The sequence below is a fragment of the Brassica napus genome, chromosome C2 (genome assembly GCF_020379485.1).
Source record: "Brassica napus cultivar Da-Ae chromosome C2, Da-Ae, whole genome shotgun sequence".
Taxonomy (NCBI): domain Eukaryota; kingdom Viridiplantae; phylum Streptophyta; class Magnoliopsida; order Brassicales; family Brassicaceae; genus Brassica; species Brassica napus.
The window spans coordinates 3943333-3961004 of record NC_063445.1 but is presented as its reverse complement, the minus strand read 5'-3'; the positions used below and the strand labels follow the sequence as shown (position 1 = coordinate 3961004).

At 34.2% G+C, this 17672-nt stretch overlaps 3 protein-coding genes across 3 annotated transcripts; 1 reads left to right on the top strand and 2 right to left on the bottom strand.

Moving 5' to 3' along the window:
• Positions 1–1169: 1169 nt before the first annotated feature.
• LOC106380752 (aspartate aminotransferase, cytoplasmic isozyme 1) lies at positions 1170–4611 on the bottom strand. Its single transcript, XM_013820580.3, has 12 exons — positions 4297–4611; positions 3872–3943; positions 3731–3792; positions 3549–3632; positions 3363–3462; positions 3158–3278; positions 2893–3056; positions 2621–2758; positions 2318–2439; positions 1956–2050; positions 1739–1859; positions 1170–1471 (listed from the first exon to the last, which is right to left on the bottom strand). The coding sequence occupies exons 1-12, from the start codon at positions 4348–4350 to the stop codon at positions 1387–1389; spliced, it is 1218 nt and encodes a 405-aa protein (XP_013676034.1). The 5' UTR covers positions 4351–4611; the 3' UTR covers positions 1170–1386.
• Positions 4612–5334: 723 nt separating this feature from the next.
• On the bottom strand, positions 5335–7664 carry BNAC02G08810D. The gene is made up of 5 exons (XM_013820581.3): positions 7221–7664; positions 7106–7143; positions 6295–6565; positions 5926–6212; positions 5335–5848 (listed from the first exon to the last, which is right to left on the bottom strand). The coding sequence occupies exons 1-5, from the start codon at positions 7581–7583 to the stop codon at positions 5404–5406; spliced, it is 1404 nt and encodes a 467-aa protein (XP_013676035.1). The 5' UTR covers positions 7584–7664; the 3' UTR covers positions 5335–5403.
• A 6466-nt stretch (positions 7665–14130) lies between these two features.
• On the top strand, positions 14131–16487 carry LOC106380754 (thermospermine synthase ACAULIS5). The gene is made up of 8 exons (XM_048746473.1): positions 14131–14740; positions 14886–14980; positions 15115–15217; positions 15313–15401; positions 15520–15676; positions 15769–15844; positions 15931–16126; positions 16208–16487. Exons 1-8 carry the CDS (start codon positions 14519–14521, stop codon positions 16287–16289), a joined length of 1020 nt encoding a protein of 339 aa, XP_048602430.1. The 5' UTR covers positions 14131–14518; the 3' UTR covers positions 16290–16487.
• The last annotated feature ends 1185 nt before the right edge of the window (positions 16488–17672 follow it).

Here is a 17672-nt window from a genome sequence, read left to right as displayed (position 1 = left end):
ACTGGAGAAAAAATATCCAGAAACAAAAGGTACTCTCAACAACCTTAATATAATTTATGTAATCTCAACAATACAAGTAACAAATTAAAAAGACAAACAAACAAACAATAAGTATCAGTAACACAACAAGCAACACCATGAACTATATCAATCACATTACTAACACAGTTTAATCCTTCATAAGTGGAGAACAGTGCATACACAGTTCATCATCACAACTCTAACCCTATAACAATAAAAAACTTAAAAAAATGATCAACCCAAAACACAAAATTAACAGCTACAATAACCCTAACAAATATTGAGATGAAATAAAAATTATGTCCACGACTCCGCGCTTGTGCGGAGGCAATGCCTCTAGTTATAATGAAGCCTTGGATCATAGAGAATAAAGAGAAATGCATCAGAATATATGTAAAATACGTTTCTGTTCCAAAGATAGTATACATTAGAAAAAAATAGAATTATCATTAAATAAAAGTTAAAAAAACTTTATTTATATTTGAGTTTGGATTTAATGTGGTTTATGATTTATTATTTTGTAGTGGTGTTAGGATAAAAGTTTAAGGTTTATAGTAGTTTAATCATTCTATCATCTAACTAATGCTATTTTGCGAAAAAAAAGAAGCCGTATATGCTATTTTGTCATAAATTTTTTTGTACTATCTAAGAGATTTCTCCAAAGCATAAAGTTATTTAGAAACAAGCATCAATTCTTTTTATTTTTGTCAACAAAATGCATTTTTTGGATTTGAATATGAATATCATGGTCAATCACTTTCAAAATTGACTTGCTAGTTTCAAATGTAACTTCAAGTTTCAATTAAAAAAAATGAATAGAATCAATAGAGAGTCAACTGATAATAAAAGGGATGAAAGTAGATTAGTGGAGAGCATGTAAGACGCCGACCCTTAACCAAGTCTAAACATATCTGTATATCCGATATGGTTAATTAACATCCGATATGTGGTTTAATCGTTTACTCACGTTGTTTGTAACTTATCATTCTGAAAAGTCGCGTTTATGATCATTGTTTTTACAGCCCATCACAGGATGAGATGTATATATATTGCATCGACATTTTTAGAAAGTGCTTTAACAAATAAGCCAAACCATAATTAAGTGAACTTTGATATTACATATGTCATTATTAGATTGCAAGTAGTTATACTAATAACCAATATTTTCCTTCAACATTGAAGATTTCAGTGTCCCAATACTCGGTTTGTTTGGTTCAAACATCCTTAGCCAAAAAGATACGAGGAAACATATGATACCAATGGGAAAAATCCTTAGTCTATAAACCAAGGAAGATGTTTTTTTTTTTTGTTTTTGAAAATTTCATTTTATTCTACGAAACAAGAAAAATATCGTCTCGATTTAGTTTAGGCGACGCGGGTAACTGCAGCATGTATAGCTTCAACCAGGTGAGGCACCGTCTTCGAACTGAGACCTGCCATGCTTATCCTCCTGCAATACACAAGATTACCCTTCAATTTCTCAAAGCTCAGAACCTTTAGCAACTTAAAATTCATCATGTTATATACAGATCTAGTATTTTCTATTTTCCTTTATTTCATGCAACTATAATAATTCCAATAGCGACAGTGAATATTCGAGAACTTATAAGCATCTATCTTGGTTCACGTACCTAATAATATAATATCTGGTTATTAACTTATTACTGCTAAACCTCTTAGTATCTTACAAAAGAATCAGAGATAAGCTTGGCCTCACCCGTCAGATGTCATGTAAATGTGAAACTCTTTGGTCATGAAGGCAACTTGCTCCTTGTTCAATCCAGTAAAAGTGAACATCCCAATCTGTTTGATAATGTGACTCCAATCACCAGGTGTGCCTGCAAGCCAGAAAAACTGTTAACAACAACACGTTGCAGAGTAGGACCTACTAGTGATAACGCAAGTGCAAACCCTGAAAAGAGATAAAAATGAACCTTTAGCTTGTAGAGCTTCAAATAACTGTTGGCGCATGCTAATAATGCGGTCAGCCATTCCTTTCAGCTCGATGGTCCAGTCGTTGTACATATCACTACCAAGATGAATTCAAGAAAACTTAGAAACATAAAGCAGTAAAACCTTATTACATCAACAGATTTATTTAGAAACTTTGATAATACAAAGGAAAATGTTGGTGACTTAAGCATTGATTCCAGAGTTTAAAACTTGGCATAACAATCTCAACACAGTATAAAGTATAAACTATCATATTACGGCGTAGGAAGAACTGGTAGTATGTAATTGCAAACCACAGCATGGGTTTCTTAGTTTGCTCTCCCTTTTCATGATAAACATTTACCTGCTTTTCAGAATGGTGGCAACAATTGATGCTCCATGAATAGGTGGGCTCGAATACATGGGTCGCACAACAAGTTTCACCTGGCTCTCAACCTTACTAGCCACATCTGATGACTTGCAGACCTTCACATTAGATCAAAAATATAAGATGACTTTTTGGATACTGTATTCTTGTACTATACCATTGTTAAACATCTGAGACATGCATGATTTAATTCTTATGAAGAAAAGATGCAAAAGTATGCCTAACAATAATGTCAGATGGAAAGAAGCAAAGATGAATCGGAGAAGTCTTGTTTCTTACAATGCTAAGGGCACCAACACGCTCCCCATAGAGTCCCATATTTTTGGCATAACTTTGAGCTATCAAGCATTCACCGCCATCAGCAACAAAGGTGCGGACTGAATGTGCATCTGTGTCAAGGCTACCACTAGCAAAACCCTGCAAATGCGTTAGGAAAAAGAAGTCAAGCTTAACTTTTTCTACATCTGATCAGACTCAAACATATATTACAATGGGTTTCATGTGTTCGTAAAAAACCGTTGCAACAAAGCAAGACTACTTGTATGAGTTACCTGATATGCACTATCAAAAAACGGTAACAAGCTTTTAGATCTTATTAGTTGCCGAATCTGTTCCCACTGTTCGGAGGTTGGGTCAACTCCAGTGGGATTGTGAGCACATGCATGAAGTAAGACAATCGCTCCAGATGGTGCAGCGCCCAGATCCTCGAGCAAGCCTGTTTATTTTTGTTTTTTATTTTTTTTTTGCATCGAGGGTCAAGTCTTATATCAAATGCCTTGGAAGACAAAATTTAAGGAATAATAAAAAAAAACGGACCGTGGAAGCCAAGTCCACGGGTTGCAGGATCATAGTAACGGTAGTACTCCACAGACAAGCCAGCCAGGTTGAAAACTTTGGGATGGTTCCCCCAAGTTGGTTTTGGAATGAAAATGACACTCTGGAAGAATGAGAAGCAACATATCTTTGGTTACCTAATTCTATAACCGTAAAAAAAAAAAAACTAAACAGAGAGAAGTTGTACTTGGTGGTAGTGTTTTTTGAGAAACTCAGCACCAACTCTCAAAGAACCAGTACCAGACAAGCACTGGATTGTAGCAACTCTACTCTCTTGAATTGCAGGACTGCCCAGGAAAAAAGAAATGTTTAGAAAATACTAAAGGGGACGTTATGTCACAAACAAAGACAGAGCAAAATGAATATATGTTACCTATCAGCACCTAAGATGAGTTTGGCGCTGAGTTTATTAAAATCAGCAAGTCCAGCAATAGGAATATATTCCTTGACCCGGGACCTTAAGAGAAAAGTGTGTAGGCATTAGCAAAAGAAGCAAATAATACAAAAAGAGAAAACTTCACACGAGCTAGTCCCTAATAATGTTCAACAACTCACGGATCGTTCACAAGCTGTTGCTCTGCCCTTCGAACCACGTCAAGAACAAGTGGCTTACCTTCCTTTGAAAAGTCAAAAAGGAAAAAGAAACAAACGAATCAAAACTGCGACCAATAAAGATGCTTAGTAAAAGAAAACAACCTCAGTTCGATAGGCACCGACACCCAAATTGAGCTTAGCTGGGCTTGGATCATTGTTGTAAGCAACCGTCACCTGTTTTACAAACAAAATCATAAAACCTCAAACGTTAAAACTCTCAATACATTGAGATCTAATCATAAAGCCTGTTTCCAAAGTATCATAAACCTCAAACATTAATGATCTAATCCGTATATTCAAAACGGACTATCGATTAGATCACTGATCATTGATGAATGCTAAGCAGATTATCGATTCATGAGCCTAAATTAATATTCTCAGCAACCAGATAAGTATCTAATCCAAACGAGTGCTAATCTACAAACACAATATGGATCCAAACTCCATAAACGAAACGACGCAAGAAAAAAAGGAAGGTAAAAGCGATGTAGATAGAGAGCGTTGGAAGTGGAAGAAGAGTGACGTACACCGAGAATAGGATCTTCGGGAGCACGAACGACGTTTGAGAATACGGAGTCCATTACAGCAGGTATCGTAAAAAAGATGAATCTGGATGAAGAGAGTTTATTAGCGTCGATTGCCTTTTTTCCTCACGAAGCCTTTTCGAGAGTATCGAAGTTAAACACTGTGTGATGCGTTTTTTCTCAACTGTCTGTGGGCGCAGCTTTAGATACCAGAGAACTTGTTCACCAAGTCGTGACTTTACTTATTTTCTTTATACAAAATATCAAGTAATTATTTATGTTTTCAACAAGTAATTACTTTCCCATAAATGCTTTGAAATCTAAAAAAACATTAGTTAATTTTCTTGTTCTGTTTTTCTTTCTTTTTCTTGGTGGTGTGTTTATGACCACCCCCCCCCCTACCATTGTTTAATTTTTGTACAAGATTCGTTTAGTTTGTGTAAGATTGTTTGCTAAAGATTAAAACTCGGATAGACCGGTGACCATTTGAAAAACACTAGAAATAAAAAAAATAAAATTAAAAAAAATGACTGGGAATGATTGTTCCTCCTAAAAAAAATAATGATAAGAAATATAAAAAAAAATTAATTCTGAATGATGTATTTTTATGGGATCCATAAAAAATTGAATGTTTCTTCTCGTTATTTTAGTCACCAATCACACCCTTAGAACATTTTCTCATTGATATTCAAACACCGAATACGAGATAATAACAACAAATGAAGTGAATCTTAGATCAAGATTTTATGACCATCTTAACTATTCAATTATGATCTTATGGTCAGATCATGACCATGAGACTCATGGCCTCTCACACTTCGCAACATCAAACACAAAGTAGGATCTTATTTAAAGAAGAAACACTTCAACAGCAAAGTCTGGGATAAGTATTTTCTCTTCCCTTGACACGTCACTATAGTCAATGGAAGCGTTGACTTCCTCTGCATTTGTTTATTCTCTTTTTGCCTCTCCACATGTTCATGCTTCGTCTTCGATAAGTCAAACATATGGAAGTCTACCATGATATGGAACGTATCAGAGTAGGCTTAGCTTGTTTAAATACTATTAAGTTATTGTTTGTACATCATTGTGTGAATTTACAAATAGCTGTCACACAAGCTTTGTGTTATCTACAAACCGATACAACTCTGCTGCAATCTGTGAACCCCAATCAATGGTCGAATCCAAGAACAGCTCCCAAAAGCAAAGATCCAACGCAAGAACAGTTGAAAAAATTAGCAACGCCAAGGTCTGGTATCGGTTCAGCGGCCAACGCAGAGCATCCGCCAACGTCCTCAGAAACGGAAACGAAGTCATCTCCAAGTCCCCTGGGTTACTGATAGACCAAGCCGTTACCCATCTCACTTCAGAAGGAACAAGATCAAACTCTTCTCTAAGCCTTCTCCCCAAGTCAGGCATGTGTCCTCCTCCGTATAGAATCGCAACTCTTTTGCTTCCTTGCTCTATTGCTCTTTTCAAAGCTTCGGTCGCTGCTCGGTTTCTCTCGCCGATGATTACTGATTTCTCCTCTATCTCTGATGTCCCTTGCGTTAGCCTTCACCACACAAAAAAGAAGAAGTTATTACACAACTGCTAAAACTACTCACTAGCCATGAAGAGATGTGTACTTACTCGGATGTTAATCTCTTAGCGAGGAAGACCTTCATGGCAGCACCAATATCAAGCCGTGAGAGTGCTTCTAGCTCTGGATAGTCTTCCGTCTGATTCTCGAAGTCAGCACAAAAGGCCACAATAAGGAAAAGACCCACAAGAGGCATGGGGAAGACACGTGACACCCATAGAAGCTTTGACCTCCAAGTATCAAGACCTTCGGTTACCAAAGCTGGTTGTATCATTGCTTTCGTTGATCTAATAGTCATGTCCCTTGCAAATGAGTAGAAGCTTTCCCCTTTCTCCTTCTGTTACCACATATGAATCAGCACCAATGCTTATCAAGAAAATGACTGGTGGGTTTCTTGAGATAGTTTTAAAGAAACAAACCTGAAGCAAGGTGAAGGTCTCGAAATCGAGATCAGCGTGGTACCAGTTCTTAGCTTCGTAATCAAGACAGTCAAGCTGAAAATCGAGAGCCAGCACCCTAGCCATCTGCCGCTGAATGAAGCCGAGGATACTGAAGCCTCTTGAACGTGAAGTCTTGAGCCTCTTGGCAGCAATTGGGTTTCTTCGGTTTTGTAAAGTCTCTTTACTAGCCACCATCTCATACAAGATAGAGTCATATGGTTCAAGCTCTTTTTGAAGAGCTGTGAAGTACCTACACACACACCCAACCCCAGAACCACATATCAATAACAACATGTCATCACAAGAAACCAAACAAAAACCTTTATCAGACCCAATAGTATTGTAAAACAAAAACAAAAAACATCATCAATCAGTACCAATGTTCAAGAAATCGCTAGCTAGCAATTAGGCTGAATATTCAGGCCTAGAGGGGGTATAAGCATTAACGAATATTTGAATTATTTTATATATATTTTACATTTATATAAGATATTTAAGTTTTTGGGTTTAATTAGTATATTATTTTGATGAATTATCAGTATAAAAACAAAATAAATTAGACAAATTTAAGAATATGTAATAATAACATTATTGCTTGATTTTACATATTAAGACTAACTTAGATCGATTTAAACAAATTTAGAACGATTTAAACGCAGCCTAAACCATTATTAGTACTAAGCTATGAACCTTAACGTCATAGTGGAAACACAAGAGGAAGCAACAATTCAACTATTTATATTCCCACCAAAAGCTACATAACGAACAAATAAAGAGAAGAAAGGCTCACTCTTTATCAGCAATATGAATCGTTGAGACCAAATCTACCTGCAACAACACATGGAAAGTATGTTACTTTGCTCTCGATTTTACGCGGACAAAACTGCAAGTAAGAGTGGCGTTACCTGAAGAAAAGGGTTGAGGAGAATCCAAGGGAAACGTTTCTTGTAACTGACGATCGCTGTCTGCAGCTCGCTAGAGCCGTTGTCGCCGTCGTCGGAGCGGCGCTTGAACCGCATGTAATCAGCGATTGAGTTGGATTCTAGGAAAAGCGCGGCGTCGGAGGATTCGTCATCATCTGCCAGTTGGTTCAATGACAAGGAGACAAGAACCTGTGGAGAACGAGGGTTTGAGTGTCTGGAAGACCGGTGTTTCGATTTGGGGAGGTTGAAGAAGCGAATCGAAGATGAGTAAGAGGAAGAGGATCTATTGGTCGTGGAGCTATTATAGTTAAGCAGAGGAAGGACGGCGAAGGAGCTTGACGCCATGGGTTATCCTCTGGCTTGAGAGACTGAGAAGAAGTTGAGGGAAGATATTTTGCCATTTTACAACCAGAGGTAGTTTACACGTTTCTACTTCGGAAAATGGATAACACAAAAATTTTATTTATTTATTTTCTAATTTCTTTCATTTATTTGCAATTTTTGAAACCAGTTTTTTTTTACGATTTTACAATATCTTTTCTTTTTCCAGAATTCTTGTTCGATTCAAACCTCAAGCTACTGCGTCCTTCGTTTTGTTTGCTGTCCGAGTTCCTTGGATTAAAGCAAAATATGCATTTGTGATTCTTGATTGTTTCTTATATATTCCAAATCTTTATTAATAACCAGAACCAAAGGATGCCAAAAAAAAAAAAAAAAAGAAAAGACCAGAACCCAAGTTCTAAAAATTGTTTTAGGTCGGTTATAGTCGAAATAAAATCTGATTTAATTGTTTAAATTTGTTAAATTAAGTAACAGTAAAATGAATTACGACTAATTTAATTATATTATTTTCACCATATAGACAATAGATGGTTTTCTCTCTCTCCAATTTTATTTATTTTAGTATATTTAATTTTAAACATTTTGTCAAAGAAATTTTTTAATTAAATACAACTTTTTGAAAAATATATAATATTAATATTAGTATTAATTATATAATACATAAAAAAATGATTAGTTTACTAGGTTCTGAATAATCCGTTTAGATAGTATTTTCTTACGAAATATTTAACTGCCCCCTAGCAATTTCTTAGATATTGATCGGAGCAGTTTATATTCAAATATTTTTTCCATTGCCATTATGGCCCATGACATGCATCATTTCATATGGTATATATTCAGGGCCGGCTTAGATAGTGGGCCGAGCGGTGTGACTGCCTCGGGCTCAATTTGTTGTCTCCCTATTTCTTAATAGATAAGGGTCTTATTTTTTTTAAAAAAACATGTATTTTTATATTAAAGAGACCTACTTTTTTTATATGAAAATATTTTTTTTTATTTCTATAGATTTATTTTTAAAAATATAGAAAAGAAAAATAATAGTTTGGAAATTTAAAAAAAAAAATTGCTCCAAAGCCTATGACCAGTAGCGGCCTTGAGGGGAAGCAATGGAAGCATGTGCTTCCGGCCTGATAAATGTTAAGTAAATTTCCGGCCGTAGAATAACAAAATCTTGTGTAGCTCTGTTGGTATATGTCTTGCACTTATCCTACGAGGTCACAGGTTCGATGAGATCAGGCTACATTTTTAGCTTTCAATATTTTTGAGCTTCTGGTCCAAAATATTTCAGGGCCGGGCCTGCCTATGACACCATTGAGACCCTGTATATATTTGTATTACCTCCCCCGGTTTGGTTTAGGTAAAGAGAATTTGTACTCCTTACACACAACATTTACTCTATTTGCACTCCATTCCTTATTTCCCCCCAATTTTCTTTTCTCCATCGTTACCATTTTTCCCCCATCCTATGGTATCCCACTTTGTTTAGTATATATCGCTAATCTGCTCTTAGGTAAACAAGTGATGCGCAAAGAGATTGATTTGGTCATGTGCTTTCTACGATTATAGCTCACAAACCAGCATTTTAAGTTGTTAATCGCCCCTTGGCCCAACTTACTACTCGACAACCAAACATTCTTTCCGTTTTCTGATTAGTGCATGTGCATGTAACATGTTTTTGTCTAACTTGAAGAACTAACTAGATTCGGATCTGCTCGCACAGGTATTTACTTATCTTTTATATAAATAAATTTGTTGTAAGTAAACAGTGTTATATATTTTATATTAAATGTTATTTTTTTCTTATAAGTATAATATAATATTCCATATATTACTTTTTTCAAAAATATGTTGCTATTTATTTTTCATGTCACAATTATATATCATATATGTGTCATCGTATAATTAATGTATTTTATACGTACCATCATATAAGTATTCATATAATTAATTGTATTTTATACGTATCATCATATAAATAATCATATATATTATATTTTTAAAACTTAATATGAAATATAAAACCATAATTTAAGTTGGCGTTTGAAATTGGACTTTTTATTTTATTTTTCTTATATATATATATATATATATATATATATTTAAAACATTTTTTATAATGGTTATTGAAAAATATTTTAGTAAAAATCAATTTTTGAATATATGTATATTTTTGAATCAATTTTGATATAATTCAATTTTAAATTACTATTTTGATTTGAAATATGTACAAAAAGTTTAAATTTTGTTTTATGATTATTTTAGACAAAAGATATTTTTAGGTAATTAGTTTGGGTCATTTTTCGTATATTTTAAAGCTGGCCAGATATATAGTTTTTCGTAATAAAATGGACTTCCAAATTTTCTAAATAACATAAGTCCTTCACTCTTTTTTTCTTAATATATTGTTATCTCTGTTTTCAAACAATATTTTATTTTACTGCTATTTATGTTTTCAAATACTTGCTAAAGTTATTTCTATTTTAATAAGATAAATGTTTTGATGGTATTGGGAAAAACCACATTGCATTAAGAGATGCTTTAGATAGTTTGTTCATCTTGTGCAGTTTCATTTGCTCCTCGGTATTTAAACAAGCTCCGATTAAAATGTTTTCCAAACAATATATAATTATCTGATGTTCACAAAGTGATGCGACTTAGACCATGAGCAATAAGGATGTTAAAATCCACTTTCAACGGTTGAATAGCATGCAGTGAGGGTGTTAAATTTTTATGTTAATCTACGGGTATTCAACGAGCGTTGGAAAGTTTCAGCTGTTGAATATTTTTTTTGTGGCCCCCGATAGCTACGTGTCGCAACGTGAATGGCCGCGCGGGCAGACACATTTTTTTTAAGATTCAAATGATGTCTTCTAATTGGCTGTGCATATTTCCTTTTATTTTATCCTCACCCAATAATTCAAACTCATTTATTTTATAATAAAACTATTTTTACAAAAATAAAATTATATCAAAATTCAAAAAAAATTTTAATCTATAAATATAGACTACTCTCATTTCGTTTAGATACAGAAAAAAACATCATTTTTCACTATAATCAATTATTTTAATGTTTTAAATTTTTTTTTTTGTTAAATGGATCCCAATAATAATTCTTTCAGCAACCAAAACTCTTCTAATTTTCCTTTTAACTTCCAAAATCACAACAATTATCAATTTCAAAACCAAACTTCTAACCATCCCCAAAATATACCAAATTATGGGTTTTCACCAAATTTCTTCATGTTGTCATCTGTTCCGAATTATCCTCCAAATTACGGATCAATGATGCAATATTTTTATCAAACACCTCCTCTTTCTTCTACTCCAACGGGTGATGAAAATGTTCTGAGAGCAACTGAATTTCCTGAAAAATATGTATGTGCTTTAAGAGTTTTAATGTATTTTATTTTGTGTGCTTTGTATCATGTGTGTTTAAAATTTCTTAATAATAATTGTTTGTATCGTATGTATTTAAAGTTTCTAATTTTAGTTGTTTTAATAATAATAAGTTTCATATTTTTGAAAATAAAATTTGGTAAATATCTTACTTAAAAATATGTTTTTAATTTTGATTATTTTTGTTAATACAGATTTTGGTTTTATTTAAAAATTAAGCTAAGTATAATAATTCAAAATAAATATTATTAAAAATTATGTTATTTTAGTTTTTAAGTTAATTGTAAAAAGCAAAAATATGAATTAAGAGTTGTGGGGTAGAGTGTTGAATTTTTTAAAACAAACCATTGTACATGTGTAGATTGAAGTGAGTATTGAATAAATGCGGTGGAAGAGAAAAAAGATGATGTGGAATGTTAAAGGAGAAAAATAGGGTGTTAAATATGGAGAGGATCTTGAAACCATCGTAGATGGTCTTACGATGATGAATGTATCCAGCAAAGGCGGCTGTATACTTGTTAAAATTATGTAGTCAGTGAAAAACTATCCAGCTAAGATTCAATTTTATGCCTTTCCATCTAGGAAATTAGCCTTAACGATACAAGTTCAATCTTTTAGCTCAATTTCTATTTCAAAATGTAGCTTTCAAGACATAATTTAACATTTTCCGGTGTGAAACCATTTTCATTTCTGAGGTCAGAAAAGAAACATTGATAATTGAAAAGTAATTCGTAAAATGAAATAATATTATAGTATAGAAAATAGAAGCAGTCGTCTAGTCTTTTTATCCAACCTCTAGAAATTGAAATGAGGCTGCTATACAATGAAAATAGTGAAGACAACTCGAACCGCTAGGCAATCAAATTAAGATCAACGTCGTCTGAACTGAAGTTTTTTTTTAATGAGTTATTCAAATATGTTACAAGCTTCAAAGTCCGAAAAAGATCTAATAGGGTGTATCAATATAGAAACATGCAATGCATAGTTGGAGTGTGGTCGGGTAAGTCATAAGTGGAACCACTTTTACCACGTATATGTTGGAGGAAAGTTAGGCACGCTTTGACATCATTCTAAAGTCAGCTTTCACGCAATCCTTATTGGTCTTTTTGACCTAAGATGTATACTCACATCATCGGTAATTATATATGTTAATTGTTTTTTAAATGACCTATTCGTAACATATACAAGTATGATATAATATTAAGTGTGGAGGACAACCCGTCGGCAAGCTATTCATTGGGCAGCCCACTTTCGAAGACACGAATAAAAGTGGTTGTCCTTTTTAGTGTACATAGTAGCCCATTTCTAATGTCCCACTTATTTTTATTTTTTTGCTTCTCCACCATGCTATATACAAAGGGTGTCTCGAGGAGAATTGGTTTCACTTCAAGATCTTATGTACGCAAAATACATGAGAATCGTATTAACGTTAGTTAATTATCGATGATGATGGTTATCAGGTTATGAATAATAACTTATGATGGTGATGTTGATGATAAGTGATATTTTGTTTCAACCAAAGGACTTAAACTCGACAAAGATTAAAAGTTATTCTTTAGGGGCAAAAGAGAAGTAAACAAAAAAGGTTATAGTATATAGAGTGGAGTCTCCAACAAAGATATCATTCACTTTTGAGTGGATTAGCTCCACGCTTAATCAAGAGTGCATATCCATACCACATACGTGGGTCCCAATCTAATTCTTATGTTTCTTCAAATATATTTACGATTCCGTGTAGTATACGTAATCAGGACTATTGTTCCTCTAATTAATTCATATGTTTATTTGATCGTTAATTGGGACTATTGTTTTGCTTACGATGATGGTATATATACAAACTTCAAATTTCATTCAAACGTCATCCAGCTATACAGTCTACGCCCGGATGGCTATGAGACTTGGGAATGTGTTACAACACACTCTAGAATTTAAATTTCTCTCGACACAATTAGTCACAGCGATAAGAAGTTTGAGTTTGGTCCAAACAATTTATAAGGTAGTCTGGTAACAGATGATCCGGTTATTCCTGATACAAGTCGGAAGACATTCCAAATTTTGTGGTAACCATTCATTCTTTATGAAACTGATCACATTAGCCGATAGAGCATAAATATAAGAAATATCTATACAGTCTACCTCTAACTTTTCGTTACAAAACACAAAGTATCAAATTATATGGGCTCATGTGTTAGAAAACTTTTATAGTGTGTCGAACCATCGTCCAAAGCGTCCATGGGGGAACACACAAGTGTACATTTGTAGCGCGTGTATCTGGGTGGACCCAGCGATAATGACAGTGTGGAAATATTGTGATGAAAGAGACTGCGCGTGTTGTTTCATGATGTGTCGCAGTGAGAGACTGATGTGTATTTCATATTTGCACAATCCACTTGGTAACGGTGCATCGTATTTTTTGCTGCACTCCTTCACCATCCTCTCCGTCCTATAATCATATAATATAGATCATGGGTTTTTGAATAGTGGCTACCAAAAGATGAAGAGGGAGCTAGTTACATTTATTTTATTTTCTCAACCAATTTAATCTATTTATTTTTTATTTTGAACTGGATTTAATCTATTTTGTAACATCCATATGATATATATGATTCACCAATTGCATGTTTTAATAGTAGCGGTCCTAGCGGTTCAACAAACATCCATACATATCTTGGGACTAGAGTGAGAGTAGCTCAAGACTCATTCTAAAGAGCATTTGAACTTGAGGAGCACACTTTTTTATATTACTATATTATATATATTTTTGTCAATAAAGAGTGTACTAGGGTTTTTTCAATCTTTTTCGGTGAGTTTTTCAATCGGATTGCCATTCTTAAAAATCTTTACAAGATGCAAGAGTAAACCATATTATGCTGCTACTGCAAGAGTAAACCATATTACTTCTAGTAACACTAAAATTTTGATACTGTAGATGATTATATAATTGAAAAGAAAAACAGAATATTGATCAAAGTAATACTATAAATTATACTTATGATGTCACCATGAGGAAGTGATAAAAACGTTAAAATGCAAAATATAAGCATGCCGCAGAATCATGGCAGTGGATATCTGTCGCAATCATTACTCATGCTAACGAGATGGATAATTTGTACAAAGAAACTTCATTATCCCATTCAAAACGAGATGGTATGTGTTTCAAAAAAAAAAAAAAACGAGATGGTATATAGATATTTGCGTTTCTTTTGTTTCCATCGTAACTAGTGAACATTAGGAGGGACCTAACGAATCGTATAATTCTTTTTTTTTTTTGAAAACGAGATGGTATATAGATATTTTCTTTTCTTTTTTTTGCCATCGTAAATAGTGAACATTAGGAGGGACCTTGCGAATCGTATAATTAAAAAAAACAAAAAAAAAACACAACGAATCGTATAATTCATATAAAAGTACTTCCAGTTGCACCCTCTATAAAAGGGCAAAGGCTGGCTTCTCTATGACCATATCTCACCACGAATCATTATCACTCCTTCTCTCTTTTATTCCCTCTATATCTATCTCTCTGTTTTCTTTACTTGTTGGATATGGGAGAAGCCGTAGAGATCATGTTTGGAAATGGGTTCCCGGAGATTCACAAAGACACCTCACCCATTCAAACCCTCCTCTCTAACCAGCAGGACTGCCACTGGTACGAAGAAACCATCGATGATGATCTCAAGTGGTCTTTTGCTCTCAACAGTGTACTCCATACAGGAACTAGTGAGTACCAAGAAATTGCTCTTCTGGACACCAAACATTTCGGCAAGGTACTTTTTCGTCTATTAGTATCTATATTGTATAGCTTTTATTAATAACAAATATCAAAAAAATTAATAATAAATATCTTATAGCATCGTTATATGTTACTGGAGACTAGATAGTATGAAGTCATATGTTACTTAATTAAAACAGGTGCTTGTGATTGACGGGAAAATGCAAAGTGCAGAGAGAGATGAGTTTATCTACCATGAATGTTTGATCCACCCTGCCCTCCTTTTCCACCCCAAGTATGGTGTACTTCTATTTTTTAACAAAACTAGTTAAACTTGATTAACTAATATTGGAACAAATGTTCATTAATGCTGTAAATAAGTACAATTGGATTAGTTATTTGCTTTACCCTTGTGTGCTCTCTAAATAGCCCCAAGACAGTGTTCATAATGGGAGGAGGTGAAGGCTCTGCTGCAAGAGAAATACTAAAACACAAGACGATCGAGAAAGTGGTCATGTGTGATATTGATCAGGTTAACTTCTTATCTCTCTATGTATATATTTGATCAGTTTTTATAGCAGAGACATAATAAACTCATTGCTAACACATAAATGTATTTCTTTTCAGGAAGTTGTTGATTTTTGTAGGAGATTTCTGACCGTTAATAGTGAAGCTTTTTGTAGCAAGAAGCTTGAACTTGTAATCAAAGATGCAAAGTAAGGACACTGGAGCAAATTTAAAACAAGATTTATGATGATTTCCTATTATTTTTTATATATTAAAAGACTTCGAATTCTCACAATTATAATAACTTATTAACTTGAATGTGAAAAGGGCTGAACTGGAGAAGAGGGAAGAGAAGTTTGATATCATAGTGGGAGATTTAGCAGACCCAGTAGAAGGTGGACCTTGTTACCAGCTCTACACCAAATCCTTCTACCAAAACATCCTCAAACCCAAGCTTACCCCTAATGGCATTTTTGTGACTCAGGTCTTTCATCCATTTCTTTGTTGTTTATAACTTAGAAGAAAGATAATCAAACACTTTATTTTAATATACATTTTTCAAATTTAAAATTATAGGCTGGACCAGCAGGAATATTCACTCATAAAGAAGTCTTTACATCAATCTACAACACCATGAAGCAAGTCTTCAAACGTAAGCAAGCCTTTTTGTGTGTGTTTTGGTGTGTAGAAACATGGTGGGTTCATTGTAATGATGTTTTTTTTTTGTAATGTAAACAGACGTGAAGGCTTACACAGCACATGTACCGTCATTTGCCGACACTTGGGGATGGGTGATGGCATCAGACCAAGAGTTTGAGGTCCAAGTGAATGAAATAGATCAAAGAATCGAAGAGAGAGTGAAAGGAGAGTTGATGTATCTAAACGCTCCTTCGTTCCTCTCTGCTGCTACTCTCAACAAAACCATCTCTCTCGCGTAACTTCCTTTTCTCCTTTGTTTATATTTGTTTATTAATCAAGCCTTTTACTAACAAAACTGAAATATGAAATTGAGCAGGCTGGAGAAGGAGACGGAAGTTTATAGCGAAGAGAACGCAAGATTCATTCATGGTCATGGTGTGGCGTACCGGCATACCTGAAGAAGAACCGGTTTCAATTTCAAGATTAATACCATGCCCATGTTCACACACACCAAAAAAAAAACCGGTTTTGTTTCTCCGCGCATAACCGGGCGTATGTTGTCTTGATTAATTTAGTTGGGGGTGTCTCTTTTTCTACTTTTCTTGTTCCTCAAGTTATTTCGGTTTTGCTTACTAAGAAAAACCCCTTCGTCATCATTAATATCTTCACTTTGGTATTAGTAAATTGTCCACACCAAATCTAGAAATCAAATTAGTTCATTTAATAGTATGGGCGCCCGCCTATCCTCAAAATCAGTCTTGGCCGAAACAATTTTCTTAAAATCCTTTAAATCAGTTTAAATCGATTAAAATAGTCTAAATCTGCTAAATTAATCAATAATGTTAGTGCAAATCAGTGTAATGTATTTTGTATATCTAATTTTGTTAATTCATCAAAATAATTTTATAATTAAAGCCAAAAAACTAAAATATCGTATATAGATTAATATATATAAAATAAATCAATAATTCTTAGTATGTGTAGATGCCTTTTCATGGTGACCCACTTACTTATCTCTTACCTTAGGCCTGATTGAGTCTCCATCTTCTTCTTCCGTCTTCACTTGGCCTTCACCATCTTCTCTCTTTTGAACTATGCCTCACCTAGACTCAAAATAATCCGATTAGATGTTTTCCCCTTTAAATGCCTAGATACCGTCTAGATTTCTTAAAGTTGGTTTATACATTAACAAATACATATCGAAAACTTAAACCGAGTTTCTTGAGTGATTAAACCAAAGCAAATCATGCTGTAATAACAAGTACGAGCGGAGTTAATACATGCAGAAGGAAATGATCATGTGTGACCGATGAGATGAACATCTTGAGGAAGCAGGGTGTAATCGATCTCAAGCTCCTCGAGGATTCGCTTAACCGCGATGACCAGCTCTGTTCTCCTGAGACTCTTCTCTGTGATGTTCTGGAAGTTGATGGTGTGCGTAACAAACAGATTTAAGTTCAGCTTGTTCACATTCTCAATCGCGTTCACCAACAAAAGGGGATTTGGATACCAATTTTGTGGATTTTGCACCAAATATCTGACCAAACACATACAAAAATATCTTGTCAATACACAGTGAGAGTGAGTAGTTTAAGATGGTTTTTGTTTCTGACACTTACTCTGATATAGTTTCCTTTAGAGTGGCAATTTTCGCTTCGGGAGTTGAGAATGCGATGGAGAATGGTATTGAATCTACCATATCTGGACTTCTGTAGTAATTGCTTATCGGTTTTGATATCAACGTCGTATTTGGATAGAACACCTTCTCGTTGTCAAGCTTGAGGAACACTGTAGTTAAAAGATCTATCTCTTCGACCAACAACTTCAAAGGCAAAAAAAGA